The sequence below is a fragment of the Dreissena polymorpha genome, chromosome 3 (genome assembly GCF_020536995.1).
Source record: "Dreissena polymorpha isolate Duluth1 chromosome 3, UMN_Dpol_1.0, whole genome shotgun sequence".
NCBI lineage: Eukaryota > Metazoa > Mollusca > Bivalvia > Myida > Dreissenidae > Dreissena > Dreissena polymorpha.
The window spans coordinates 41,491,997-41,518,906 of NC_068357.1; the positions used below are offsets into that span (position 1 = coordinate 41,491,997).

The 26,910-nt window shown below is 33.0% G+C and overlaps 1 protein-coding gene across 3 annotated transcripts in view; it reads left to right on the plus strand.

Annotated features, from left to right (window-relative positions):
- LOC127873825 (translation initiation factor IF-2-like) overlaps window positions 1-26,910 on the plus strand; it is a 51,217-nt gene that overhangs the window by 324 nt on the left and 23,983 nt on the right. Inside the window, exons 2-9 of one of the 3 annotated variants that reach the window (XM_052417823.1) lie at window positions 153-213; window positions 2,100-2,246; window positions 2,615-2,876; window positions 3,271-3,327; window positions 8,300-9,118; window positions 22,929-22,979; window positions 24,006-25,871; window positions 26,081-26,257. In XM_052417823.1, the coding sequence (XP_052273783.1) occupies window positions 2,115-2,246; window positions 2,615-2,876; window positions 3,271-3,327; window positions 8,300-9,118; window positions 22,929-22,979; window positions 24,006-25,871; window positions 26,081-26,257 (3,364 nt within the window). In that variant the 5' untranslated portion in view covers window positions 153-213; window positions 2,100-2,114. Of the gene's footprint in view, window positions 1-152; window positions 214-352; window positions 403-2,099; window positions 2,247-2,614; window positions 2,877-3,270; window positions 3,328-8,299; window positions 9,119-22,928; window positions 22,980-24,005; window positions 25,872-26,080; window positions 26,258-26,910 lie in introns of all 3 variants that reach the window. The other 2 variants (XM_052417821.1, XM_052417822.1) reach the window with 2 other exon arrangements.

The following is a 26,910-nucleotide window of genomic DNA, read 5'->3' on the forward strand; positions in this document are numbered from 1 at the left end:
GGGGCTAAAGCCCCCCCCCCCCCAGCTGGCTGGCTAGATACGATTTAAAAAAAATTAGCCCCTCAAAGTTTCAAACATACCCACTCACTTGTGTATTTCCTGTCATATGACCCTATTGAAGCTATAAACAGCTGCCAATTTTTGTGATTTAGCACCCAGGCATGTGTACAGACGATCTAATCTTCGCCAGCTAAACTACACGCTTCATTGACTGTAAGTGATTAACTGCGCTATTTGATTGGCCCTAGGAGATACATTCAACAAATGAAATTCATCGATACATTTAGCTATAGGTAAATGTTTTCAAATGGCTGCCGCATGGGACTTGTGAAATTTTTTTTTCAATTTGTAGCAATTAAAGAGATTAGACGAATGCAATGGACAATCATCATTATTTTTTTGGTAAGTTTCTTTGATGAATTTTAGTGGTATTAGCTCTTGAGAGTGATAATCCTTTTGAGTAACAAGTTATTGCCAGTGAAATTCAACAGCACACTTAATGAATCGCAATTAATTTGTTTTTTGTTTGTACGAATTGGGCTAACTGCTTTGATGTTCATCCATAGTTATTGTAATTAAAAAGGACTCAAAAATGAAAAATTTCTTTGCTAGTATGAAACTAAATCATTTTCAAAATGAAACGCTAGCAGGCAACTCTTGAATCCAGTAAGAGATACAATGTATATGAATTATCTAAATGATCATTTCTGAGAAAGTACAAATATCATAAAATTAGTTGAATAGTTGTAAGAACATACCTGTGCATCGATGTTCTTGTATTGTTTTTTGTTACAAAATGACATAACATTTGATAGAACTTGGAATAAAGAATTTTGCTTAAAATGTTATTTTTATAATATGTAAAAAGGTTTATCAATGACTTTGCCTTATTTGACAGTTTTTGAACCACAAGACTCAACAAGGTATACATAATATGATTACAACTAAGTTTGATAAATATCCACCCATCCAACAGGGTAACCTAGTAGGATATCCAACAAGGTTAAATAGGAGGTCCATCCATCAAACACTTTTTAAAAAAAATTACCCTCCGGGTTGCTGGGAGTTGCAACTGATAACCCGATTTTCCATAGAAACTCGCCCCCCAGAATCCGGGCGGCAGATTAATCGGTAATATGAGCCACCTAAACTATTTTCTGTCATCAATGAACGCAAATAGATCATAAATATATACATAATGTGCAAAGTAAAAAAACTTAAATGAGTTGCCTATTGGTGTGCTCGCAAAAGACTGATTTTAAATTAAGTTTCAAACACGTCAACTGTTAATGCAAATGTCTACTTTTTGACATATGGAAAACATCAAGGTATTTGGAATTTGAAAAACAGTTTCGTCTTATGAGCCTAAAGAAAAATTAAGAAAAAAAGAAAAAGGAATTTTAAGCGCGCTGTGTTTTTACGCCAACATGTACCAATAAAGCTATGCTTTTCTTCGAACATACAATTTATGTTCTGAGCTGTACGTATGTACTCATAAACTCAGAGCTTTCAAGAAGAACTATCTCAGATGTAAGCTTTGGGTAACATTCTTTAATTGCTCAATACTGACCATGATGTTAACAATAACATAATTCTTTGACAAATATCAGTAAAGGTTGTGATTGAAAAACTACAGAAGTTGAAATAATATTATTTAAGCAATACTATATCAGGGTTCCTGCTGGCTCTTAAAAATGTGGCCATTTCGCCACTTTAAAAAAATGTCATTATTTTATCAATGATATTGGCCACAATTCAGACATGTATATTAATTTCGCCATTAAACAGCATAAAGTTCTCATCTGTAGGAACAGTTCTATTTATAACACTTGTTCATTCTTCATTGTTGTTAGGGTCACAAAAATTCATGGACATATACAAATAATACCTTACTTGCAGGTTGCTAAATCTTCTTTCCAATTTAGATCTGAATTTGTTGGTATTTATCTGCACATTATTCATGGTACAAGGTATCATGACTTTAGACAGCTGTAATACAAATTGTTTTACTACAGATATGCTTTAAAAAAAACTGTATAAAAGCAAAAATATTCCATGGGTCAATGAAAATCACAATATCACTTCTATTTATTTGGCAGCATCAACAGATAGACATGTTGAGGTGTCCTTGCATGCGTGCACACAGGGCCTCTCTGCGACGCCTACAAGTGTCATGGAGTTGGGCAGGGACAGGCCACAGTACTACAGTTTCACATCAGGCTCCTTTCCAAAGATCCCAGCAGCACGTATGGCAATTCATTCCTTTGAAATAAAATGGTGTTTATAAAATTCACAATTTAATGAATTCAGAAATAAGGTCTGCCCTTGATTTTCACAGAACAATTTGAAGATTTCATTTCATTCATCTAATAAATATGCATATTTTTATCACATACCTGTACCTTTTAACTGGTCCCATACCTGTTGGCCCTAAATTGCTTTTTTGAATACATGTATCTATGGTTAATATCATAAATGCTTTCTGTAGTAATTAGTAGACGGGGCATCTTGTGAAAAAGTACAAGTGTTTTAATGAGCAGTTGGAAAAATCATTATACACATCTCTTGCATATAATCATTAATGATATAAATAAAGCTTGGTATTTACTTGCAGAATGCTGCTAACAGGCTCAATAGAAAAGAGACTGAGAATTTAGCTACAACTGATCAAGATTCTGTTACAAAGTACAGAAAAGATGCCACCACAAGAAAAGACAATTCAAATTTAACAAGACCTGGTCAAGATTCTATTACAAAGTACAGAAATGATTCCACCATAAGAAAAGGCAATGATGTCAAATCGTCAGAGGAGAATACTTTAGCTGAGTTTCCCAGAACTGTCACTGAGCTGGAGAAGTTTCTTAAACTAGACCGAGGTGTGTATTGGTTGGGTTGTTCTATAGCAGTGATTTGTTTTTACAATTTGACAGATTTCTGTATTGATTGGATTGTTCTATAAAGGTGATTTTTCTCCACTAACGATTTAGTAACTGCAGATTTTGGCTTAAATTTCATTATAGTTAAAAAAAACTATTTCGTGGGTTGAGAAGTGGTTCCTTACCCTTCTTATATACTTGAAACATGTTCGAATTACAACTGTCAACATAATGCAAATAGAAGGTGACTTTTCACTTGATCCATAAACGAATGAAAATAAAGTCAACCGACCAAGATCTAGTTAAAACAACAACAAGAATGATAATTATCATATTGTGTAGTACCTTCTGTGGACGAGAGATATTATTTTGAAAATGGTTTCCTTTTTTTCAGTAACAGTAGTGCAATGTATTAAGGACTTCACAGGAGAACAAACGGTTACAAAAGATTGTAAGTTGTTATTTTAAGAAAATATTGTATTAAGTATGCAGGAATAGTCTTAGATTCAACAAGTAGACCCACACAGCAAATAGTGCTCGTTTATTTATGTTTTTTAGGGGTAGTCATCATTTTGACATGCATACAATTTTAGTGTTTCAAATGATGAAAATTATGAATGATGAATATGCATTTGAATCATTTAAATAAAGTATGGAACGCCTTGACTGTCTTATAATACCAAAACTTGTGATATTACGTCAATCTTACTGTGCATGAATGCCTGTAACCATTATATATATGCATAATCACAATATATAAATACATAATTTTAATATATACAGATAAAGCATTAATATATTAAGATATAATTTTCTTATATATAGATAAAATGTAAAAATATACAGATACGAATGTATTATACACAGATAATCTTCCATTATGTAAAGGCATTACTTCATTATATGAAGGCAAAAGATCTTTATATGAACATAAATCGTTATGTAATAAATATAAAAGATCCTTATATGTACATAAAACATTGAGAGATACAGATAAAATTGAATTATATATATGCATTTATCTCGATACATAGATATTATGTATTGATATGAAGATATATGTATTTTAATATTTCTATAAAGTTCGGACATAAATATACGAAGCTATTTGTTATTTATGTATTGGTCACTCATCATAATATAAAGTTCTTTTATCATTATAATACTACTGTAGAGTGAAATTTACAAGCCAAATATTTTGTGCACGCACCGGAAAATTTATGTTACGTTCAATTTTACCAAGTTACATTGAATTCCCTTTATTGGATTTTGAGAAGAAGTGCTGACAAGGAAATTATATTTTTTGACCTTGTGACCTTGACCTTGACTCAAATAAGAATTCCTGACAAAATGCACAACTAGGCTTAGTACTGATCACTCCAAGTTTCATTGAAATGCCTTCAGCGGTTTATGAGAAGAAGTGCTGACAAGGTTTAAGGAACATCCATCCGGAGGTTCAGACAGATCTCTGGACAGCACAAAAACAATATCCCCCCCCCCCCCCATATGATGGAAACATAATTTGTGCAACTTTATTTTTTTTTGTGTTCGTGCAAGTTTTTGACACGACACGAAACTATTGCAATATTTTGCACATTCACACACACAAACACACGGACAGGGAAAACGCTATATGCCCGGTCCTGTTGCCATTTCATGGTGGGGGCATAAAAACAAAACATTGCCAAATCAATTAATTTAAGATTTGTAACGTATTTTTCAAATTGTATCTGCATATAAAGACGATATGGGATTATATAATAACGATTTATGTTTATATAAAGGTAATTTGTCTTTATATAAACAAGTAATGCCTATATATCATGAAAAAATATTCGTTATCATTATTACAAAACGATTTATGTTCATATAAAGATCTTTTGCCTTCATATTAAGAAATAATGCATTTATACAATAAAAAATTATCTGTGTATAGTACATTCGTTTCTGTATATTTTTACATTTTATCTCTATATAAGACAATTATATCTTTATATATTAATGTTTTATCAGTATATATTCAAATTATGTATTTATATATTGTGATTATGCATATATATAATGATTACAGGCATTCATGCACAGTCAGATTGACGTTATATCACAAGTTTTGGTATTATAAGACAGTGAAGGCGTTCCATAATAAAGTGTTAAAGAATGTATGACACAGAATAACAGAACATTTGATAAAGAGATAAAGGCAGAAGCCTTTTAATAAAAAGGAGCCAGGTTTGAACAGGGGAGGGGGGGCTAATATTTTATTATGCTCCCCCAAAATTTATTTTGGGGGGAGCATATAGTCGCCCCTTCGTCTGTCCGTGCGTGTGTGTGTGCGTCTGTCCGTCCGTGCACAAAAATATCTATCTGCTATTTCTCAGCAACTAATGACCGGAATTCAATGAAACTTTATGGGAAGCTTCACTACCAAGAGGAGATGTGCATATTATCAGTGGGTTCTGGTCGGATAATTTTTCACAGAGTTATGGCCCTTTGAAATTTTCCATTAACTGTACATATAGTGCAATTCTTGTCCGGGCTATTTCTCAGCAACTAATGACCAGAATTCAATGAAACTTTATGGGAAGCTTCACTACCAAGAGGACATGTGCATATTTTCAGCCGCTTCTGTTCGGATGATTTTTCACAGAGTTATGGCCATTTGAAATTTTCCATTAACTGTACATAAAGTGCAATTCTTGTCCGGGCTATTTCTCAGCAACTAATGACCGGAATTCAATGAAACTTTGTGGGACTCTTCACTACCAAAAGGAGATGTGCATATTATCAGCCGTTTCTGGTCGGATGATTTTTCACAGAGTTATGGCCCTTTGAAATTTTCCATTAACTGTACATATAGTGCAATTCTTGTCCGGTCTATTTCTCAGCAACTAATGACCAGAATTCAATGAAACTTTATGGGAAGCTTCACTACCAAAAGGAGATGTGCATATTATCAGCGGGTTCTGGTCGGATAATTTTTCACAGAGTTATGGCCCTTTGAAATTTTCCATTAACTGTACATATAGTGCAATTCTTGTCTGGGCTATTTCTCAGCAACTAATGACTGGAATTCAATGAAACTTTATGGGAAGCTTTACTACCAAGAGGAGATGTGCATATTATCAGCCGCTTCTTGTCAGATGATTTTTCACAGAGTTATGGCCCTTTGAAATTGTCCATTGTACATATAGTGCAATTCTTGTCCGAGCTATTTCTCAGCAACTTATTACGGGAATTCAATGAAACTTTATGGGAAGTTTCACTACCAACAGATGTGCATATTATCAGCCGGTTATGGTCGGATGATTTTTCACAGAGTTATGGCCCTTTGAAATTTTCTATAAATTGTACATATAGTGCAATTCTTGTCCGGGCTATTTCTCCCCAACTACTGACTGGAATTCAATGAAGCTTTCTGGGAAGCTTTACTACCTTGAGGAGATGCGCATGTTATTTGTGGGTTTTGGTTAGATGATTTATTTAGAGAGTTATGGCCCTTTGAAATTTTTAAGTTGCTAAACCATCCATCGTATTATTTTGTCCAAAGTTATGACCCTCAAGACGTTTCCTTTTATCTGAATATATAGTGCAATATTGTGACAAAAAAAAACTTTGGGGAGCATCGTCCGTCTCCGACGGTTTCTTGTTAATTAAGGTCACCTGAGGACTACTCACTGATGTTGAGTTATTGAAATACCATAATGTCAGTCATTTTAATTCATTTAAACTTTTTCTCAAACTTTTCTTCAATGATGTCTCCTCTTAAATCTGAGGGCAGCATTTGGAGGAGCCCCTGGGGAATGTTTCTTGAATTTTTTATATATTTTTTGCAGTTGAACTGTCCGTCAGTCCATCTGTCTGTCCGTCCGAAAACTTTTACATTGGCCATAACTTTTGCAATATTGAAGATAGCAACTTGATATTTGGCATGCATGTGTATCTCATGGAGCTGCACATTTTGAGTGATGAACGGTTAATGTCATCCTTCAAGGTCACAGATTAAAAAAACAAATCCAAGGGAAGTAACAAGCTTTAAAGGGAGATAATTTCTATTTATCATTTGGCAGGTACAGATAATTTTTACAAGGGAAGTAATATTTTTTAAAGGGATATAAAAATATATATATATATATACATAAATCAAAGCGGCACAGTAGGGGACATTGTGTTTCTGACAAACACATCTCTTGTTGTGATCTATTTATGACCTGGCCTAAAAAAGAGTTTTGAAAATGAAAACTTAAAAAAACATATATAGGAAACCATAAAGCCCAAATGTTTCATATGCTGTAAATAATACCTTAGATATGATCTCTATAAGTTTGTTTAAATTATGCCCATGTTGTCAAACCTTCCCTCCGGAGGTCACAAATTTTACATTGACTTAAAAAAGGATAAAATGTAGAATAATCTTGTTAGAAACCACAAAGCACTTGGCTTTCAAATTCAGAGTGAAGAATCATCTAGAGGTCATATATAAAATGTGTTCCAATCATGTCCCTGCTGTGAAAACTTACCATTTCCCCAGGTCACATTTATGATATGTGCAGATTGCGAAAAACATGTAAAAATCTTCTTCGAAACGACCAAGCACAGAGCTTCTATATTAAGTTTAGGAAAACTTGAAAAATAAAGATTTAATATCATATAATTTGGCATGTTTTATGAAAACAGTTGCATTTGCTGAAAGGATCCATCAAAATTAATAAGAGAACATTTGTAATTAATAATGAGGAACATAAACTGTATGAGTATATTAATTCTTAGAAGTTAGTTATGGAAGGCTTAACATTATTGACCAGGTTTTCCGAAGGAAAAAACTGGTTATAAGATTGGCGAATGTCGGCGGGTGGGCGGGCTGGTGGGTGGTCGGAACAAGCTTGTCCGAGCCATAACTTTGTCGTTCATTGTGAGATTTTAAAATCATTTGGCACATTTGTTCACCATCATTAGACGGTGTGTCGCGCGAAAGAATTATGTTGATATCTCCAAGGTCAAGGTCACACTTTGAGTTCAAAGGTCTAAAATGGCCATAAATGAGCTAGTCCAGGCCATAACTATGTCATTCATTGTAAGATTTTAAAATCATTTGGCACATTTGTTCACCATCATTGGACGGTGTGTCGCACGAAAGAATTACATCAATATCTCCAAGGTCAAGGTCGCCAAGACTTAAAATAGATTCATTTTGAAACAAAGGGGGTTAATTATAAACAATCGGTTCAGTTTGACTTGTCTCCCTTTATTTTTTTCGGATTGAAAACCTGGTTTTGTGACAATTTTGTCCCTTGTTTTAATACTATAATAAGGTTTTCATAATAATAAACTGTAAATATTCAAATAATTATAAAACATGAATGTTTACATTGTTGTTTCTACATAAAACTACAGTGTTTACACATATTTTGATTTATATTTTTTAGTTGTTATAGACAAAGAACTTGTGAAGAGAATCATAAAAAATTATGGACTAGAAAAAAAACTGCCTTCAGATCTAAACTTACCAACACAATCGGACTTGTTAAGTAAAAAGAAAGTGGAACCTATTGAGACTCCTGTTGCAACTAGCCCTGCAAGTGGATATGTGGAACCCATTGAAACTCCTATGGCAACTAACCCTGCAAGTGGTTATGTGGAACCCATTGAGACTCCTGTGGCAACTAGCCACGCAAGTGGTGATGCAATGACAGACTACCTTATGAGGCTGAAAAACATTGTTAAAGAAATGAACCTTCTAAGGTTTCCAATAGCTAACAAGTTAAGTGTTACCATGCCTTCTGCTGAATCTAATGGAAACACAGGTGCCTTAAATAAAAATATTATTGAAGACATGAAGGCTAAAGCTAAAGAAATGAAAGAAAAGACCCTGAGCATGAAACAAAATTTTATTGCTAGTCAGACCATGAAAGAAGACTTGATTGCAAGGCGGACCATGAATGGTGATTTTATAGCTAGGCAGACCATAAAAGATGATTTGAGAGCTAGTCAGACAATGAAAGACGACTTGAGAGCTAGACAGACCATGAATGAAGATTTTATAGCTAGGCAGACCATAAAAGATGATTTGATACCTAAGAAGACCATGAAAGAAGATTTGATAGAAAGGCAGACCATGAAAAAAGACTTGATTGCTACACATGCCAAGTTTCCACAGGGTACAGTCAGCGTTTATAGCTCACAGGCACTAGGGACCATGCCTCAGTCCATTTCAGAACTGTGTGAGAGACTTGGTGCAGGAAAAGGTGAGAAAATAAATCTTGCTTTGTACTCAACATAAATTATGATTACCTACAATGTAACTTTTTGAATTCACCAAGCATGTACAGTTTGCTTCTTTTAGGTTTGCTAAAGAGTGAGTTATAAAAGTCAGTCGCTGTTATTTGACTTCAACAATCTTTTTCTGTAAAACTTTACAGCTTAATTCAACCAAATTTGAGTATGAATGGTCACGGATGATCCATAATTACTAAAATTATTTTAATACAGTAACAAAATAAGGCATGTGGGAGACGACTGTTTGATTTTCTGAAAACCTAAAATATCTCCGAAACAAATGTGTGGCAATTCATTCACTTGGTATAAATGTGCATGTGCCGGATCTGTACTTTTTACCCTTATCAAGTTTATGTTGAAGTGTCTTTATTTGTCAAAAAACAAGCCCCCGACTACCAAAGGATGTTGAGTTGTTACTATATATGACTACATGAACTACTTGTAGAATTATCTTGTCAGAAACCTCTGACCAGATATTATTAGCTACACAGCTTTTTACTGACCCCGTACAGTTTGATACATGGTATGATGCAGTGTTTTTTTTCACCATTTTGTGAATGGGGCTGGGTCCCTTTTGATTGGGAAAATTTGCACCGTTGTGGCCAAAATTGGGAAATTAGTGTTGTACTGTTTTGCTAAAAAAATAAAATTCTTCAAAAATTGAAAATACCAGTGCTTTCAGTATTATATTTACTAAGGTTGAACTTATATGGATGGGGGATGAACAAAATATTGAGATCTAAAAAAAAAATTTTTTGAAAACCTTTCATTGTGAATTTTAAGCTCCCATTTGGGAAAAAAAAAAATTCCATTGAAAATGGGGCCGATTACCGGACCTGATTTTGAAAGGAAAAAAAACACTGTCATGGTTAGTTATTTAATCATCATTATCTGGGCCAAATTTGTAAATGGTTCCAGTCCATTGAAAAGCATGGTCACTTGGGGCAGTCAGTTTTCCATTCAATGCTATAGTGAGCCCTTTGTTACAACCTGAAGTGTAATAACGACCTGAATTGTAATAAACTTTATTACATTATTACAATTGCGTGACAACCTGAATTGTAATAACGCCCGAAAGTGTAATAAACTTTTTTCTTGCTTTAAAATTGCATCTGATCGCATTTCCAAACACAGATTATTGCAAAATATAATGCATACATGGATATAATATATATATTAATAGGGTAATACGACCTATGAATGACAAAAAGGTGTCCTCATACAAACTCAATTGTAATAAAGTTATTACATTATTACAATCGCGTGTCGACCTGAATTGTAATAACGCCCGAAAGTGTAATAAACTTATTTCTTGGTTTAAAATTGCATCTGATCGCATTTTTAAGCACATATTTTTGCAAAATATAGTGTATATATGTATATAAAAATGTATCTTAATAAGGTAATACGACCTATGAATGACAAAAAATGTGTTCTCATACAAAACCAATTGTAATAAAGTTATTACATTATTACAACTGCTTATTTCAAATAAATTATTTATTAAGATCGGACATGAAAACGTGTATTATAGAGACAATGACCGAGAAATATGATAGTTTAACAGTTAACTGTTCCCGAGCGAGGTTCCCGGCCTGCGCCATCATTTCAATAAGCGAGCGGGGAAACTTCCGTTGCATTTTAAAATGGCGAGTGGCTTACCTTGTTAATAATTATATACATAGTCGAACTATCTTTTTTTAAGAGGACGTTTTGTCGAAAGATTTTTATTGATTTAGTATGTGTATGCATTATAATAAACAGGTTTATAAAAATCACGGCTGCAGCTGCATTTAAAAAAAAAAAGTCATGACGTATAGTCGAATGATTGAGTCATTGCCATCGAGCGCCTGTGGTCGTTCCAGCAGTGGAATCGCTACCTCACTTTAAAGTTTATCATGGTCAGTTCGCGGTCAGTGTGTATGTATGTCAGAGTTTATTTACAGGTCATCGCTGCGTCTTCACGACTGCCGTATGTGCTGACCTGTACTCCAGTTCTTGGTCAGTACAGGGATAGTTATATAATATAGACGGTATCGCGTGAACTAGGTGAACTGGAATTTTATTTAGACCAGATGTTAAATGAAGATATTTGCCGATATAATTATGGTATCTTAATAATAGATTTTTATTGTGCTTTCAACATAACCATGATAAATATTATTAGCTCATCTATTTTTTGAAAAAAAATTATGAGCTATTGTCATCACCTTGGCGTCGGCGTTGGCGTTGGCGTTGGCGTTGGCGTTGGCGTTGGCGTCGGCGTCCGGTTAAGTTTTGCGTTTAGGTCCACTTTTCTCAGAAAGTATCAATGCTATTGCATTCAAACTTGGTACACTTACTTACTATCATGAGGGGACTAGGCAGGCAAAGTTAGATAACTCTGGCGTGCATTTTGACAGAATTATGTGCCCTTTTTGTACTTAAAAAATTGCAAATTTTGGTTAAGTTTTGCGTTTAGTTCCACTTTTCTCAGTAAGTATCAATGCTATTGCATTCAAACTTGGTACACTTACTTACTATCATGAGGGGACTGGGCAGGCAAAGTTAGATAACTCTGGCATGCATTTTGACAGAATTATGTGCCCTTTTTATACTTAGAAAATTGACAATTTTGGTTAAGTTTTGTGTTTAGGTCCATTTTATTCCTTAAGCATCAAAGCTATTGCTTTCATACTTGCAACACTTACTAACTATCATAAGGGGACTGTGCAGGCAAAGTAATGTAACTCTGACTGGCATTTTGACAGAATTATGTGCCCTTTTTATACTTAGAAAATTGAAAATTTGATTAAGTTTTGTGTTTAGGTCCACTTTATTCCTACAGTATCAAAGCTATTGCTTTCATACTTGCAAGATTTATGAACTATCATAAGGGGACGGTGCAGGCAAAGTTATGTAACTCTGACTGGCATTTGGACGGAATTATGGGCCCTTTATACTTAGAAAATTGAAAATTTGGTTAAGATTTATGTTTTGGTCACTTTACCCCTAAAGTATCATAGATATTGCTTTCATACTTGGAACACTCACAAACTATCATAAGGGTACAGTAAAAGGACAAGTTGCATAACTCTGGTTGTCATTGTTACGGAATTATGGCCCTTTTTTGACTTAGTAACTTTTAATATATGGTTAAATTTTGTGTTTCGATCCACTCGAAGTATCAAGGCTATTGCTTTCAAACTTCAAATACTTACATGCTATCATGAGGTTACTGTACCTGGCAACTTGAATTTTACTTTGACCTTTGAATGACCTTGACTCTCAAGGTCAAATTATTAAATTTTGCTAAAATTGCCATAACTTCTTTATTTATGATTAGATTTGATTGATACTTTGATGAAACTACTCTTACCTGACATACCACAATAGACTTCACCCAAACCATCCCCCGTGCCCTCCCCCCCCCTCCCCCCCCCTCCCCCCCCCCCCCTAATTTTTTTTTTTTTTTTTTTTTTTTATAAGATCATCTCACAAATGACCACCACACCCTCACACTATACCCCCACCCCACCCCCCCCCACCCCCCCCCCCCAAATTTTTTTTTTGATTTTTTTTTTTTTTTTTTTTTTTTTTTTTAAGATCATCTCACAAATTATCACCACACCCTCACACTATACCGCCCCCCCCCGATTTTTTTTTTTTTTTTTTTTTTTTTTTCGCTTTTTTGGAAGATAATGTAATAAATGTCCACAACCCCACACTATACACCCCTCTTCACTCCACTCCTCCCTCCTTTGTGATTGAAAATGAGAGTCCCTTCACCTTTAAAAAGAAAATAGATGAGCGGTCTGCACCCGCAAGGCGGTGCTCTTGTTTTTTATTAATTTAACAAGAATTATCCCACCATATTGACCAATGTTTTAAGAATAAGCGAGATGATTCCCGGTACTGTTAATAATGGAATCAAATAGCAATGCCCGACAAACCACTAAACAGGGTTGTCCGAAGAACGCGCGAATAAATATTTAAAATATGTACGGATACTTCGCGTGTGGCCGGTTGACTAACATGTTTTATTTTCACTTCCAGTCTTTTTTTGTGTCTATGATATATGATCAGCAATATGTAATAATGTAAAATAAACTTCGAAAACTACGCGTAACATCACGTACTGCGTGAAATGCAGCTAAGAACTGCACAGAAAAAGACATATGCTATCTTCGATTTCATTAATTAAACTCTTTAATTTCCACCAACTCCAACCAAAATCAACGCCGTATATCTTTTTTTTTTAAAGATATTTCTTGTTTATAGATTAAGAAGGAAAACGGATTAGGTTACGGTATCACGATCGTCTCGATTATTTATTTTTTAAAAATGAAAGAAAATGCCTTTTTATGTCTTGAACTCAATAACGAATTGAAATATTGGTTATACATATTCATTTTATTCAAGGTTTAATATAATACATACTGAAGTGAGTATTGATACCGCGCGGTTTATTTGTCATACCTGAGAAATGTACGATGGATTCATAATTTTGAAAACACTAGTGATTTGTTTGTAGTTAAATTATATTTAAGTGTGCAACACCAAAAATAACAATAACAATTGTGAACAGAACAGGGTTTTATATATTTATTCATTCATTCATCCGTCAATTCGCCCGATTGTTCGTTCGTTCATTAGTTCGTTCGTTCGTTTGTTCGTTCGTTCGTTATTTCGTTCGTTTGTTCGTTCGTTCGTTCATTTATTTATTCATTCATTATGATTCATTAATTTTTTTATTCAATCATTCATTCATTCATTTCTCTGTCCGTCCGTATGTTCGTTCGTTCGTGCGTTCGTGTGTTCGTTCGTTCGTTATTTCATTGATTGATTGATTGATTGATTCATTCATTCATTCCTTCATTCATTCATTCATACATTCGTGCATTCATTCATTCATTCATTTATTCATTTATTTATTTATTTTTTTATTTATTTGTTTGTTTGTTTGTTTGTTTGTTTGTTTGTTTGTTTGTTCGTTCGTTCGTTCGTTCGTTCGTTCGTTCGTTCGTTTGTTTGCTTATTTATTTATCTATTTATTTATTTATTTATTTATTTATTTATTTATTTATGTATTTATGTATTAATTTATTTATTTATTTATTTATTTGTAATAGTTAATTCATTCATTCACTCACTCACTAACTCACTCACACACTGACTCACTCACTTACTCACTCACTCACTCACTCTCTCACTCACTCACTCACTTATTCATTCATTCATTTATTTATTTATTCATTCATTCAGTCCACCGTACGTTTGTTAGTTCGTTCGTTTGTGCGCTTGTGCGTTCATGCGTTTGTTCATTGGTTCGTTCATTCCTTTATTTATTAATTTATTAATTAATTTTGTTTTGAACTTTAAACCTTTATTAATTGATTAAATGCAATTCTTTTCTTTATAAATATCTGTGTGTAAAAAAATACTACACAAGAAAATGTTAGTATAAAAAACGTTCCAAATTGAAATACCGTCAATAACTAAAAAGTATATATTTAATAGAAGCGCGATAAAACCATCCCGGTCATTCATTAAGATGCTTAAAAGTATTAAATTGATACAATTATTTGCCATAATGTATGTCTATGTTCTTGTGTGTACATTCAAAACTTGTTGTTATGTAGAAGTCTTCAGGGAAATATCATTTGTGAAGTAATATTGGTGCTTTTCACAGTTAAATACAAGTTTAAACTGTCAAAGACGAGAACATGTTTCAAGGCACGTTATGAAAGAACTAAGTAATTTATGCGCAAATTCGGTTTCTAATTTACAGCACATACTGCATGTGAAATAAATATTCGCTAGCGAAATATCTAATGGGACATAGACGCAATTATATTATATTACTGTATACGGTTTTTAGTCTGAACTTATCTGTTCACCTTTAAGTAAGACATAAACTGCCTCCATGCTATGCGAATTAATTGTTTTATTATTTATTTAATTGTATTTGTCGTCCTCATTAAACTCGCGGTGTTCTTTGTTTCTTTCAGAAAATCAATTCTTCGACTTTGATGTCGTCTATACTCTTCAATTTAAAAGTCAACGGCGCTATTTTCAGATGTTTATTTCAAAATCGGAATCCATGCTATTTTGCATATGCTGTATGAACAATACCCCCAATAAAACAGCGGAAGTCTGCACTGTGTATTAGCAACCCGCTGCGGTGATCCCTTTCTTATCCTTTTGATCGGCCGGTGCCCCTCATTACTTAGTCTGACTTAAATATTCTGTCGTAAAGTATTGTGGTTATATTTTTCATTAAGAAAACGCAAGAAGTCATAAATGTATGATTAAAATGTGTGGAAAGACAATTGCGTCTTTACAACAAAATATTTATCGCTTCCATTATCGTAGTTAAGGTATGTTAACAACTATTTTAACAATTAATGTAATTTCATATCTTAAAAATAAAGACAGCCACACCTGAGTTAATTTATATACTTTTTTTATATAAATTGCAACATAGAAAGGGTCAGAAAAATAAGCCGTGACATTTGTTTTCGAATTTTCGTATTGCGTAACAATAGAAATAACGGTTATCACCACTATTAAAAGCGGCCTAATCATATTTCGGGTCCGATTAACAGGAAATTGTAGCATGACACACCCACATCAAAAACCCTGTTAACACGAGATGCCATAAAGTACCCAAGACCCCCCTCCTGCTGCTACGAAACGATCAATTTTTAACCTTCATCCATCATTTATTTAATCATTGTTTTAACGTGGCAGCATTAACATAATATGCATATTATATAATATAAAGTACAAATAATCATAAAAAATATATCAAACATAAAATAAGAAACTAAAATAAAAAAATAAAAATGATGATGATGATGATGATGATGATGATTATGATGATGATGATGATGATGATGATGATGATTATGATGATGATGATGATGATGATGATGATGATGATGATGATGGTGGTGGTGGTGATGATGATGATGATGATGATGAATGTGGTTATGATGGTGGTGGTGATGATGATGATGATGGTGGTGATGATGATGATGAAGATGATGATGATGATGATGATGATGATGATGATGATGATGATTATGATGATGATGATGATGATGATGATGATGATGATGATGATGATGATGATGAAGATCATGAGGACGATGATCATGATGATGATTATGATAGTCTAAAGGCCTTAGAATCAAAGAAAATTATTAAATAACGAACGAACGAACGAACGAAGTAACGAACCAACCAACGAATGAACCAACGAACAAACCAAAGGACAAAAAACGGACGGACGGACGGGCGAACGAACAAACAAATAATAAATAATTAAAAACATAAATTATTAAATAAATAAAAATGAATGAGTGAATGAATGAGTGAATGGGTTAGTGAATAAATGAATAAATTAATAAATGCAAAAATGAATAAAAAAATCAATGAATAAATGAATAAATGAGTAAATGAATAAATGAATTAATGAATGAAAGAAAGAAAGAAAGAAAGAACGTGCGAACGAACGAACGAACCAATGAACAAATGCACGAACGCACAAAAACGCACGAACGAACGAAAAAACGAACGGACGGACGGACTGAATAAATGAATAAATAAATGAATGAACGAACGAACAAACAAACAAACGAACAAACGAACGAACGAACAAACTAACAAAAGAACGAATGAGCGAAAGAACGAACGAGCGAACGAAAACAACAAACCGAAGAACGAACAAACAAATCAATGAACAAACGCACGAACTCACAAACGAACGCACGAACGAACGAGCGAACAAACGGACGGACGGATGAATGGATGAATAAATGAATAAATAGATAAATAGATAAATGAAAACAAACGAATTCCTAGTGTTTTCAAAATTATTAATCTATCGTACATTTGTTATGAATGACAAATAAACCACGCGGCAACAAGATTCTATTCAGTATTTATTATATTCAATCTCAAAATGATCCGAATTCCTTAAATAAAATAAATATTTATAACCAATATTTAAATTCTTTATTGAGTTCAAGACCTAAATATGCATTTTCTTGCATTATTATTTTAATAAATAATCGAGAAGATCGCGATACCGTAGCCTATTCCGTTTTCCTTATGTTTAGTTATAGAACTTTCAGCAAGGTTATCTATCGAAATGTTATGGCGTTAGCCTCTTACCCCATTCCAAATGGTATGATGGTAATACCATTGCCTGTCCGTACAACGTAATTCCGTTAACCTAAGGCCTGTTGAACAGAACAACTCGAGTCGTATCGGGTGAGTTACATTATTTTAAATAACTCTTTTGACCAGTAATTCTTTTCAGCTCAATTCAACAGTGAAAAATGCATCTTATATCACTTTAAACCAAGAAATAAGTTTATTACACTTTTGGGCGTTATTGCAATTCAGGGCGACACGCGATTGTAATAATGTAATAACTTTATTACAATTGAGTTTGTATGAGAACACCTTTGTTGTCATTCATAGGTAGTATTACCTTATTAAGATACACTTTTACATACATGTATACCCTATATTTCGCAATAATATGTGTTTGAAAATGCGATAAGATGCAATTTTACACCAAGAAATAAGTGTATTACACTTTCGGTCGTTATAACAATTCAGGTCGACAAGTAATTGTAATAATGTAATAACTTTATTACAATTGAGTTTGTATGTGAACACCTTTTTTGTCATTATAGGTAGTATAACCTTATAAATATACATGTTTTATATACATGTATACACTATATTTTGCAATAATTTGTGTTTGAAAATGCGATCAGATGCAATTTTAAACCAAGAAATAAGTTTATTACACTTTCGGGCGTTATTACAATTCAGGTCGACAAGCAGTTGTAATAATGTAATAACTTTATTACAATTAAGGTTGTATGAGAACACCTTTTTTGTCATGCATAGGTCGTATTGCCCTATTAATATATATTTTATATACATGTATGCATTATATTTGACAATAATCTGTGTTTGAAAATGCGATAATATGACATTTTAAACCAAGAAATAAGTTTATTAAACTTTCGGGCGTTATTACAATTCAGGTCGACAATCAATTGTAATAATGTTATAACGTTATTACAATTGAGTTTGCACGAGAACACATTTTTTTGTCATTCATAGGTAGTATTACCTTATAAAGATACATTTTCATATACATGTATACAATATATTTTGCAAAAATATGTGCTTGAAAATGCGATAAGTACACTTTTTAAACCAAGAAATAAGTGTATGACACTTTCGGCATTATAACAATTCAGGTCGACGCGCGATTGTAATAATGTAATAACTTTATTACAATTGAGTTTGTATGAGAACACCTTTTTGTCATTCGTAGGTCGTATTGCCCTATTAATATATATATTATATCTACGTATGCATTATATTTTGCAAAACTCTGTGTTTGGAAATGCGATCAGATGCAATTTTAAACCAAGAAAAAAGTTTATTACACTTTCGGGCGTTATTACAATTCAGGTTGTCACGCAATTGTAATAATGTAATAACTTTATTACAATTGAGTTTGTATGAGAACACATGTTTTGTCATTCATAGGTCGAATTACCTTATAAAGATACATTTTTATATACATGTATTCACTATATTTTGCAAATATATGTGCTTGAAAATGCGATAAGATGCACTTTTAAACCAAGAAATAAGTTGATTACACTTTCGGGCGTTATTACAATTCAGGTCGACACGCGATTGTAATAATGTAATAACTTGATTACAATTGAGGTTGTATGAGAACACCTTTTTGTCATTCATAGGTCGTATTGCCCTATTAATATATATTTTATATCCATGTATGCATTATATTTGGAAATTATCTGTGTTTTAAAATGCGACAAGATGCAATTTTAAACCAAGAAATAAGTCTATTTCACTTTCAGGCGTTATTACAATTCAGGTCGACAAGCGATTGTAATAATGTTATCACTTTATTACAATTGCGTTTGTATGAGAACACATGTTTTGTCATTCATAGGTCGAATTACCTTATAAAGATACATGTTCATATACATGTATACACTATATTGTGCAAAAATATGTGCTTGAAAATGCGATAAGATGCACTTTTAAACCAAGAAATAAGTTTATTACACTTTCAAGCGTTATTACAATTCAGGTCGACGCGCGATTGTAATAATGTAATAACTTTATTACAATTGAGTTTGTATGAGAACACCTTTTTGTCATTCATAGGTCGTATTGCCCTATTAATATATATTTTATATCCATGTATGCATTATATTTGGAAATTATCTGTGTTTGAAAATGCGACAAGATGCAATTTTAAACCAAGAAATAAGTCTATTTCACTCTCAGGCGTTATTACAATTCAGGTCGACAAGCGATTGTAATAATGTAATTACTTTATTACAATTGAGTTTGTATGAGAACACATGTTTTGTCATTCATAGGTCGAATTACCTTATAAAGATACATGTTCATATACATGTATACACTATATTGTGCAAAAATATGTGCTTGAAAATGCGATAAGATGCACTTTTAAACCAAGAAATAAGTTTATTACACTTTCAAGCGTTATTACAATTCAGGTCGACGCGCGATTGTAATAATGTAATAACTTTATTACAATTGAGTTTGTATGAGAACACCTTTTTGTCATTCATAGGTCGTATTGCCCTATTAATATATATTTTATATCCATGTATTCATTATATTTGGAAATAATCTGTGTTTTAAAATGCGACAAGATGCAATTTTAAACCAAGATTATTTTTTTTATTTCGCTTTCGGGCGTTATTACAATTCAGGTTGTCAAGTGATTGTAATAATGTAATAACTTTATTACAATTGAGGTTGTATGAGAACACCTTTTTGTCATTCATAGGTCGTATTGTCCTATTAATATATATTTTATATCCATGTATGCATTATATTTTGCAACAATCTGTGTTTGGAAATGCGATCAGATGCAGTTTTAAACCAAGAAAAAAGTTTATTTCACTTTCGGGCTCTATTACAATTCAGGTTGTCCCGCGATTGGAATAATGAAATAACTTTATTACAATTGAGGTTGTATGAGAACACCTTTTTGTCATTCATAGTTCGTATTGCCCTATTAATATATATTTTATATCCATGTATGCATTATATTTTGCAACAATCTGTGTTTGGAAATAAAATCAGATGCACTTTTAAACCAAGAAATAAGTTTATTACACTTTCGGGCTGTTATAACAATTCAGGTCGACACGAGATTGTAATAATGTTATAACTTTATTTCAAATGAGGTTGTATGAGAACACCTTTTTGTCATTCATAGGTCGTATTACCCTATTAATATGTATATTATATCCACGTATGCATTATATTTGGAAATAATCTGTGTTTGGAAATGCGATCAGATGCAATTTTAAACCAAGAAAAAAGTTTATTACACTTTCGGTTGTTATTACAATTCAGGTTGTCACGCAATTGTAATAATGTAATAACTTTATTACAATTGGGGTTGTATGAGAACACCTTTTTTGTCATTCATAGGTCGAATTGCCCTATTAATGTATATTTTATATACATGTATGCATGATATTTGACAATAATCTGTGTTTGAAAATGCGACCAGATGCAATTTTAAACCAAGAAATAAGTTTATTAAACTTTCGGGCGTTTTTACAATTCAGATCGACAAGCAATTGTAATAAAGTCATAAATCTATTACAATTGAGTTTGCATGAGAACACATTTTTTGTCATTCGTAGGTCGTATAACCTTATAAAGATACATTTTCATATACATGTATACACTATATTTTGCAAACATAGGTGCTTGAAAATGCGATAAGATGCACTTTAAACCCAAGAAATAAGTTTATTACAATTTCGGGCTGTTATAACAATTCAGGTCGACACGCGATTGTAATAATGTTATAACTTTGTTACAATTGAGGTTGTATGAGAACACCTTTTTGTCATTCATAGGTCGTATTGTCCTATTAATATATATATATATTATATTCACGTATGCATTATATTTTGAAATAATCTGTGTTTGGAAATGCGAACAGATGCAATTTTAAACCAAGAAAAAAGTTTATTACACTTTCGGGCGTTATTACAATTCAGGTTGTCACGCAATTGTAATAATGTAATAACTTTATTACAATTGAGGTTGTATGAGAACACATGTTTTGTCATTCATAGGTCCTATAGCCCTATTAATAAATATTTTATATACATATATGCATTATATTTTGCAATAATCTGTGTTTTAAAATGCGATAAGAAGCGATTTTAAACCAAAAGATAAGTTTATTACACTTTCGGGCGTTATTACAATTCAGGTCGACAAGCAGTTGTAATAATGTAATAACTTTATTACAATTGGTTTTGTATGAGAACACATTTTTTGTCATTCATAGGTCGTATTACCTAATTAAGATACATTTTTATATACATATATACACTATATTTTGCAAACATATGTGCTTAAAAATGCGATAAGATGCAATTTTAAACAAAGAAATAAGTTTATTACACTTTCGGGCGTTATTACAATTCAGGTCGACAGGCGATTGTAATAATGTAATAACTTTATTACAATTGAGGTTGTATGAGAACACCTTTTTGTCATTCATAATTCGTATTACCCTATTAATATATATATTTTATATCCATGTATGCATTATATTTTGCGATATTCTGTGTTTGAAAATGCGATAAGATGCGATTTTAAACCAAAGATAAGTTTATTACACTTTCGGGCGTTATTACAATTCAGGTCGACAAGCAGTTGTAATAATGTAATAACTTTATTACAATTGGTTTTGTATGAGAACTCATTTTTTGTCATTCATAGGTCGTATTACCTAATTAAGATACATTTTATATACATATATACACTATATTTTGCAAACATATGTGCTTAAAAATGCGATAAGATGCAATTTTAAACCAAGAAATACGTTTATTACACTTTCGGGCGTTATTACAATTCATGTCGACACGCGATTGTAATAATGTAATAACTTTATTACAATTGAGTTTGTATGAGAACACCTTATGGTCATTCATAATTCGTATTACCCTATTAATATATATATTTTATATCCATGTATGCATTATATTTTGCAATAATCTGTGTTTGGAAATGTGATCAGATGCAATTTTAAAGCAAGACAAAAGTTTATTACACTTCCGGGCGTTATTACAATTCAGGTTGTCACGCAATTGTAATAATGTAATAAAGTTTATTACAATTCAGGTCGTTATTACACTTCAGGTTGTAACAGCCCTTGCTAACAATATACATATCACGTTTTTTGTCCAATCTTCATGAAACTTGCTCACAATGTTTGTTATAATTATATCTAAAGTGAGTACAAAAATGGTTCCAGTCTGTTGAAAAATGTGGCTGCAACAGGATGTGTTGGTACAGGTTGTTATTTTGGCTTAAGTGAAACCTTTTAAAACAGATTGAAGTTGCTTCTTTCTTAAGATGATTTTAACCATTAAGTAGATGCATTGATAGTGTGATGTTAAAGTTGTTTGGTAGGATGATGATGATGATGATGATTATGATGATGATGACGATGACGACGACGACGAAGACCACAACAAAATGGTAACAATGGTAACAGAAATAATTGAAAACTAAAATCTGCATCCTGCCATAACTTAAAGAGTACTTAAGGTAGTTAAATGAATCACTGATCCTGTTCTTACTCTGACAACATTAAATTTGTAAGGCACTGTTATTTTTGTCTGCAACAAAGCCCTTGTTTTTTCCGTATTTCAGCTGAAGTACTACGTCAGGTGCAGGAAATAACTGGGGAAACTTTTAAAGAAGGTTTGGAGCATTTTAATACCCTCTCTTCCAGTTTCTGTTGAGCCCGCTTGTCGAAACCTCAATAAAGCAGTCACAATAGTCATATGTATGCCTGCCTGACTCCAAGCTGTCTTTAATTGTGCAATTGTCTAATACCTTGACACCAGTAACCACCAGTATAACACATCAAGAGTTACACTCTTCTTTCTACCTAAAACGTCAAGGCAACAATTATGATGTTTTTTTTATGGAACGCCATTACTGACTGCATATGACTGTTGTCGTTGTTTTCAGTACATTAATCATTATTTTCAGTGGTATATACAGTATGCTTTGTGCAATTTTCTTTACGTTCGGTACATTTGTCATTATATGCAGTAGTTAAAGCATTACGCAGTAGTAACAACATTATGTTCTGTCCAAACTTGTTGTTACAAATAGTCATTTTGAAAAAGGTCTAATAATTAAGTTTGACAGTGTCAGACCATGATAGAAACTGATACTACATGTGAAGATATGCTTGTTTACTAGTGTTTTCAGTTTTTGCATCACACACAGTGGTGACATTCATTTATAAAAACCTTTTTTCGGGTTGTATTAGAGACTTTTGTCACTAATGTGTTTCGCCACAAAATTCTGCATATCAATTGTTAAATAGTCTACTAAAAGAAATCATAAACTATTTTATACCAAGTTTTTTTCTCACCAAATAATGTAAGCTCACTGTTTCACTTTGAAATCAGTGTCTGTGTTGATAATTATTCATGTTACTAATATTTTTGAGGCATGATGATTATTGCAAACACCGACCGAGCATCGGCAAAAGAAAGTTTTTTCTGGCTTATATATGATACGGAAACCAAAAATGCAAAAAAGTTTGTGAGGATTGAATACGATTTGAATTTTTGTCAGAAAAACTATAGGTATATAATAATTGTACATGTTTGCATAATGATTATGTATTTGACATTCCAGTACCCTTTTTTTGTATTTAACAATAACATTAAAATTGTAAATTATGATGGTGTCATTGTCATCTGATTTCAGATGAAATTATGGCTGACAAAGTTTTACTTTCAAGACTTCTATGCCGGACTGCCAACGAGACAGGCGTTAATATGGATTCCAGATTCAAACCTTATACTCCAAAAACCACGGGGAAAGATGAGGTTGAACAAATGTCTAGCAATAAAAATGAAAGTCACCAAACTATAATGCTTAAGGAACAATTAATACTTGAAAATAAACCCGAAGCAGTGTCTGAAGTTGCAAGTAAAACTGCTGACCAATCTGAAAAATTTGCAGTTCATGAAAAAACAGAATTGAACAATAAATTCAAAACAGAATTGCCTAAAACTGGTAAGATGGCGGCTGATATATCGTCAGATAATAAGTTTACTCAGGGAAGTGGCAGTTCAACTAGAAGTGATCATACGGCAAGCGTTGGTAATGTTAAAAGCCGGGAATTCAGAGATTCTAAAGCTGATAACAGAGCAAAAGTTGATCACATTAAAGGCATATTTGAAGTAACAGATACTGATCATGATAAAACAAAAAAAGTTTATGACATGAAAAACAAACCAGAATCATTACATATTGAGAAAGTCTTTAAAATTCAAAATGAAAAGGATGTAAAGAGTTCTGTAAAAGAGACTTCTAAACAGGCGGATAATTTAATAAATGCTAGTCTTGCAGTAACAGCTGAACCTGTAAAGCTCAAGGAAGAAACACAATCAGAAAGAGAAAACTGGAAACAAGGAAAAAACTACACACAACCGAAAAGAAAAAATCAAGAAAGCTATCTTATTCAACAGAAGACAACAACATTGCATAGGGAGGCTGATAAAATAAGTCTTGTAACAGGTAATAAAAAGGGAAAAGAGACTGAAAGTTTGAAATCCTTGTTAAAGTCATTCCCGAAATCAGTACTCGAAAAAAGTCTTGAAACAGGTAATGAAAAGGTGAAAGAGACTGAAAGTTTGAAATCCTTCTTCAAGACATTCCCGAAATCAGTGAGTACTAATGCATTCCCGAAATCAGTGAGTACTAATGTTAGTGAAATAATTGCTCAGTTATTTAGCGATGATTCACAGTCATTAAATGACAAAAGCAAAGTTCAGAGTCATAAGCTTGAACTTAAAAATATACTCAATAAGACGAAAGACAATAAGAAGAAACCTATTAGGGACATTGTAATGCCTCACAGTAATGAGAAAGCTGAAACATTGGACACCAAACCGAAATCACTTATAAAAAAGCCTACCATAACGTCTAACTTTGTATCAGAATCAACAGACTTTAATATTGATTTATCAATATTTAAAACTGTTGATTCAGAACAAAATGTGCCAGAGTTTAAAATTGATTCAATATTTAAAACTGATGGTTCAGAACAAAATGTGCATGGGTTTAAAATTGATCCAATATTTAAAACTGATGATTCAGATCAAAATGTTCTTGCTAAATCTGTCCATGTTGAGGAAAAACCTTCCTTTGAAGTAAAGGAAAATCCTGCCTTTGAACTAGATGAGCTTAAAGACACATTTAGCAAACTTAAAGTATTAAAATCCATGATGGCACCAACTCCACAAACGACGATGATCAAGGGTACCATAACACTGAAAGATATGCTTTATGATCCACAATCATATAAGAAAGCACTTGAACAGGATTATGATAAAGAAGTAACACAATCTAGCAAGATTGCAAGTAGGGTTATCTCATCAAGCAAAAAAAGCAAAGAGAAGAAATCGGAGCTTGCGACTGGCCCAGTGTTCATTCCTCGACCACCTGTGGTCACAATCATGGGCCATGTTGACCATGGAAAGACAACTCTGCTGGACGCATTGAGAAACTCGCGAGTGGTGGACACAGAGTTCGGAGGCATTACTCAGCACATTGGAGCCTTCAATGGTAAGTATCAGGTGGTTATTGTTCTTGAGACACGGCATATTAAGGACATTACTTTTCTACATCTATTTTGAAATTAAGTGCTTTTGTGAACCCAGGTATGGAATTTCTCCTTCCCAGTCGTGTTTTTAAAATCAAGCTGCTGTAATAAAAATTGTAAAGCTTGAATAATTAATGGAGATATTTTTTTTCAAAATAACTTCACACTTCAGTTCCGTTAACCAGTGGCCAATCCATAACGTTCCTGGACACGCCCGGCCATGCTGCTTTCTCTGCAATGCGTTCCCGCGGGGCATCAGTCACAGACATCATCGTGCTGGTGATAGCGGCTGAGGATGGAGTTATGCCCCAGACGATTGAATCCATCAAACTGGCACAAGCTTCTTATGGTAATATATTGATTGGAAAAGCAATCGCCCTCAACTGGTGAAGTTTGAGCCAAGCATGCTTAGATTCTGGGTTTCATTAAGTTGGGCTTTAAACATTTCTTGGTCAATAGTGGTATTATTAGATTTCTGGCTTGATTGGTTGGAGTGCTAATTTAGATGACTGCGCTGGAGTGTTAAATGTTTGTAGATTTAATCTGTTTAAACTCATATACAGTCAAAAAGCAAAACAACAAAGAGCGGTTGAACGCAATCACAGGATACAATAAATAATGTTGCCGGGCCTGTCTGATTTACCTATATATTTAACTTGAAAAAAAAAGCAATTTGAAGTTAATGTGAAAGAACAAAACATGCAATGTTATGAATGTACAAAACATGCAATGTTATGAATGTTCGAAACATGCAATGTTATGAATGTAACTAAGGTCCCTTCATTAAATAACCAATAAAAATCTTTCATGACTTCACAGATATGTTTGCAACGTGACTTTTCACATCCTGTATAGATGTTCACACCTGACTTCAGCAGGCGATTTAATAGTCTGTATACTTTTAAATTACTCATAATATTATATCTGTATATAGTTATTAATCAAGCATAAACGTGCAAACGTAGCTCCCTTGGCTATTTGTTGTATCTTTTTTTAGACTGC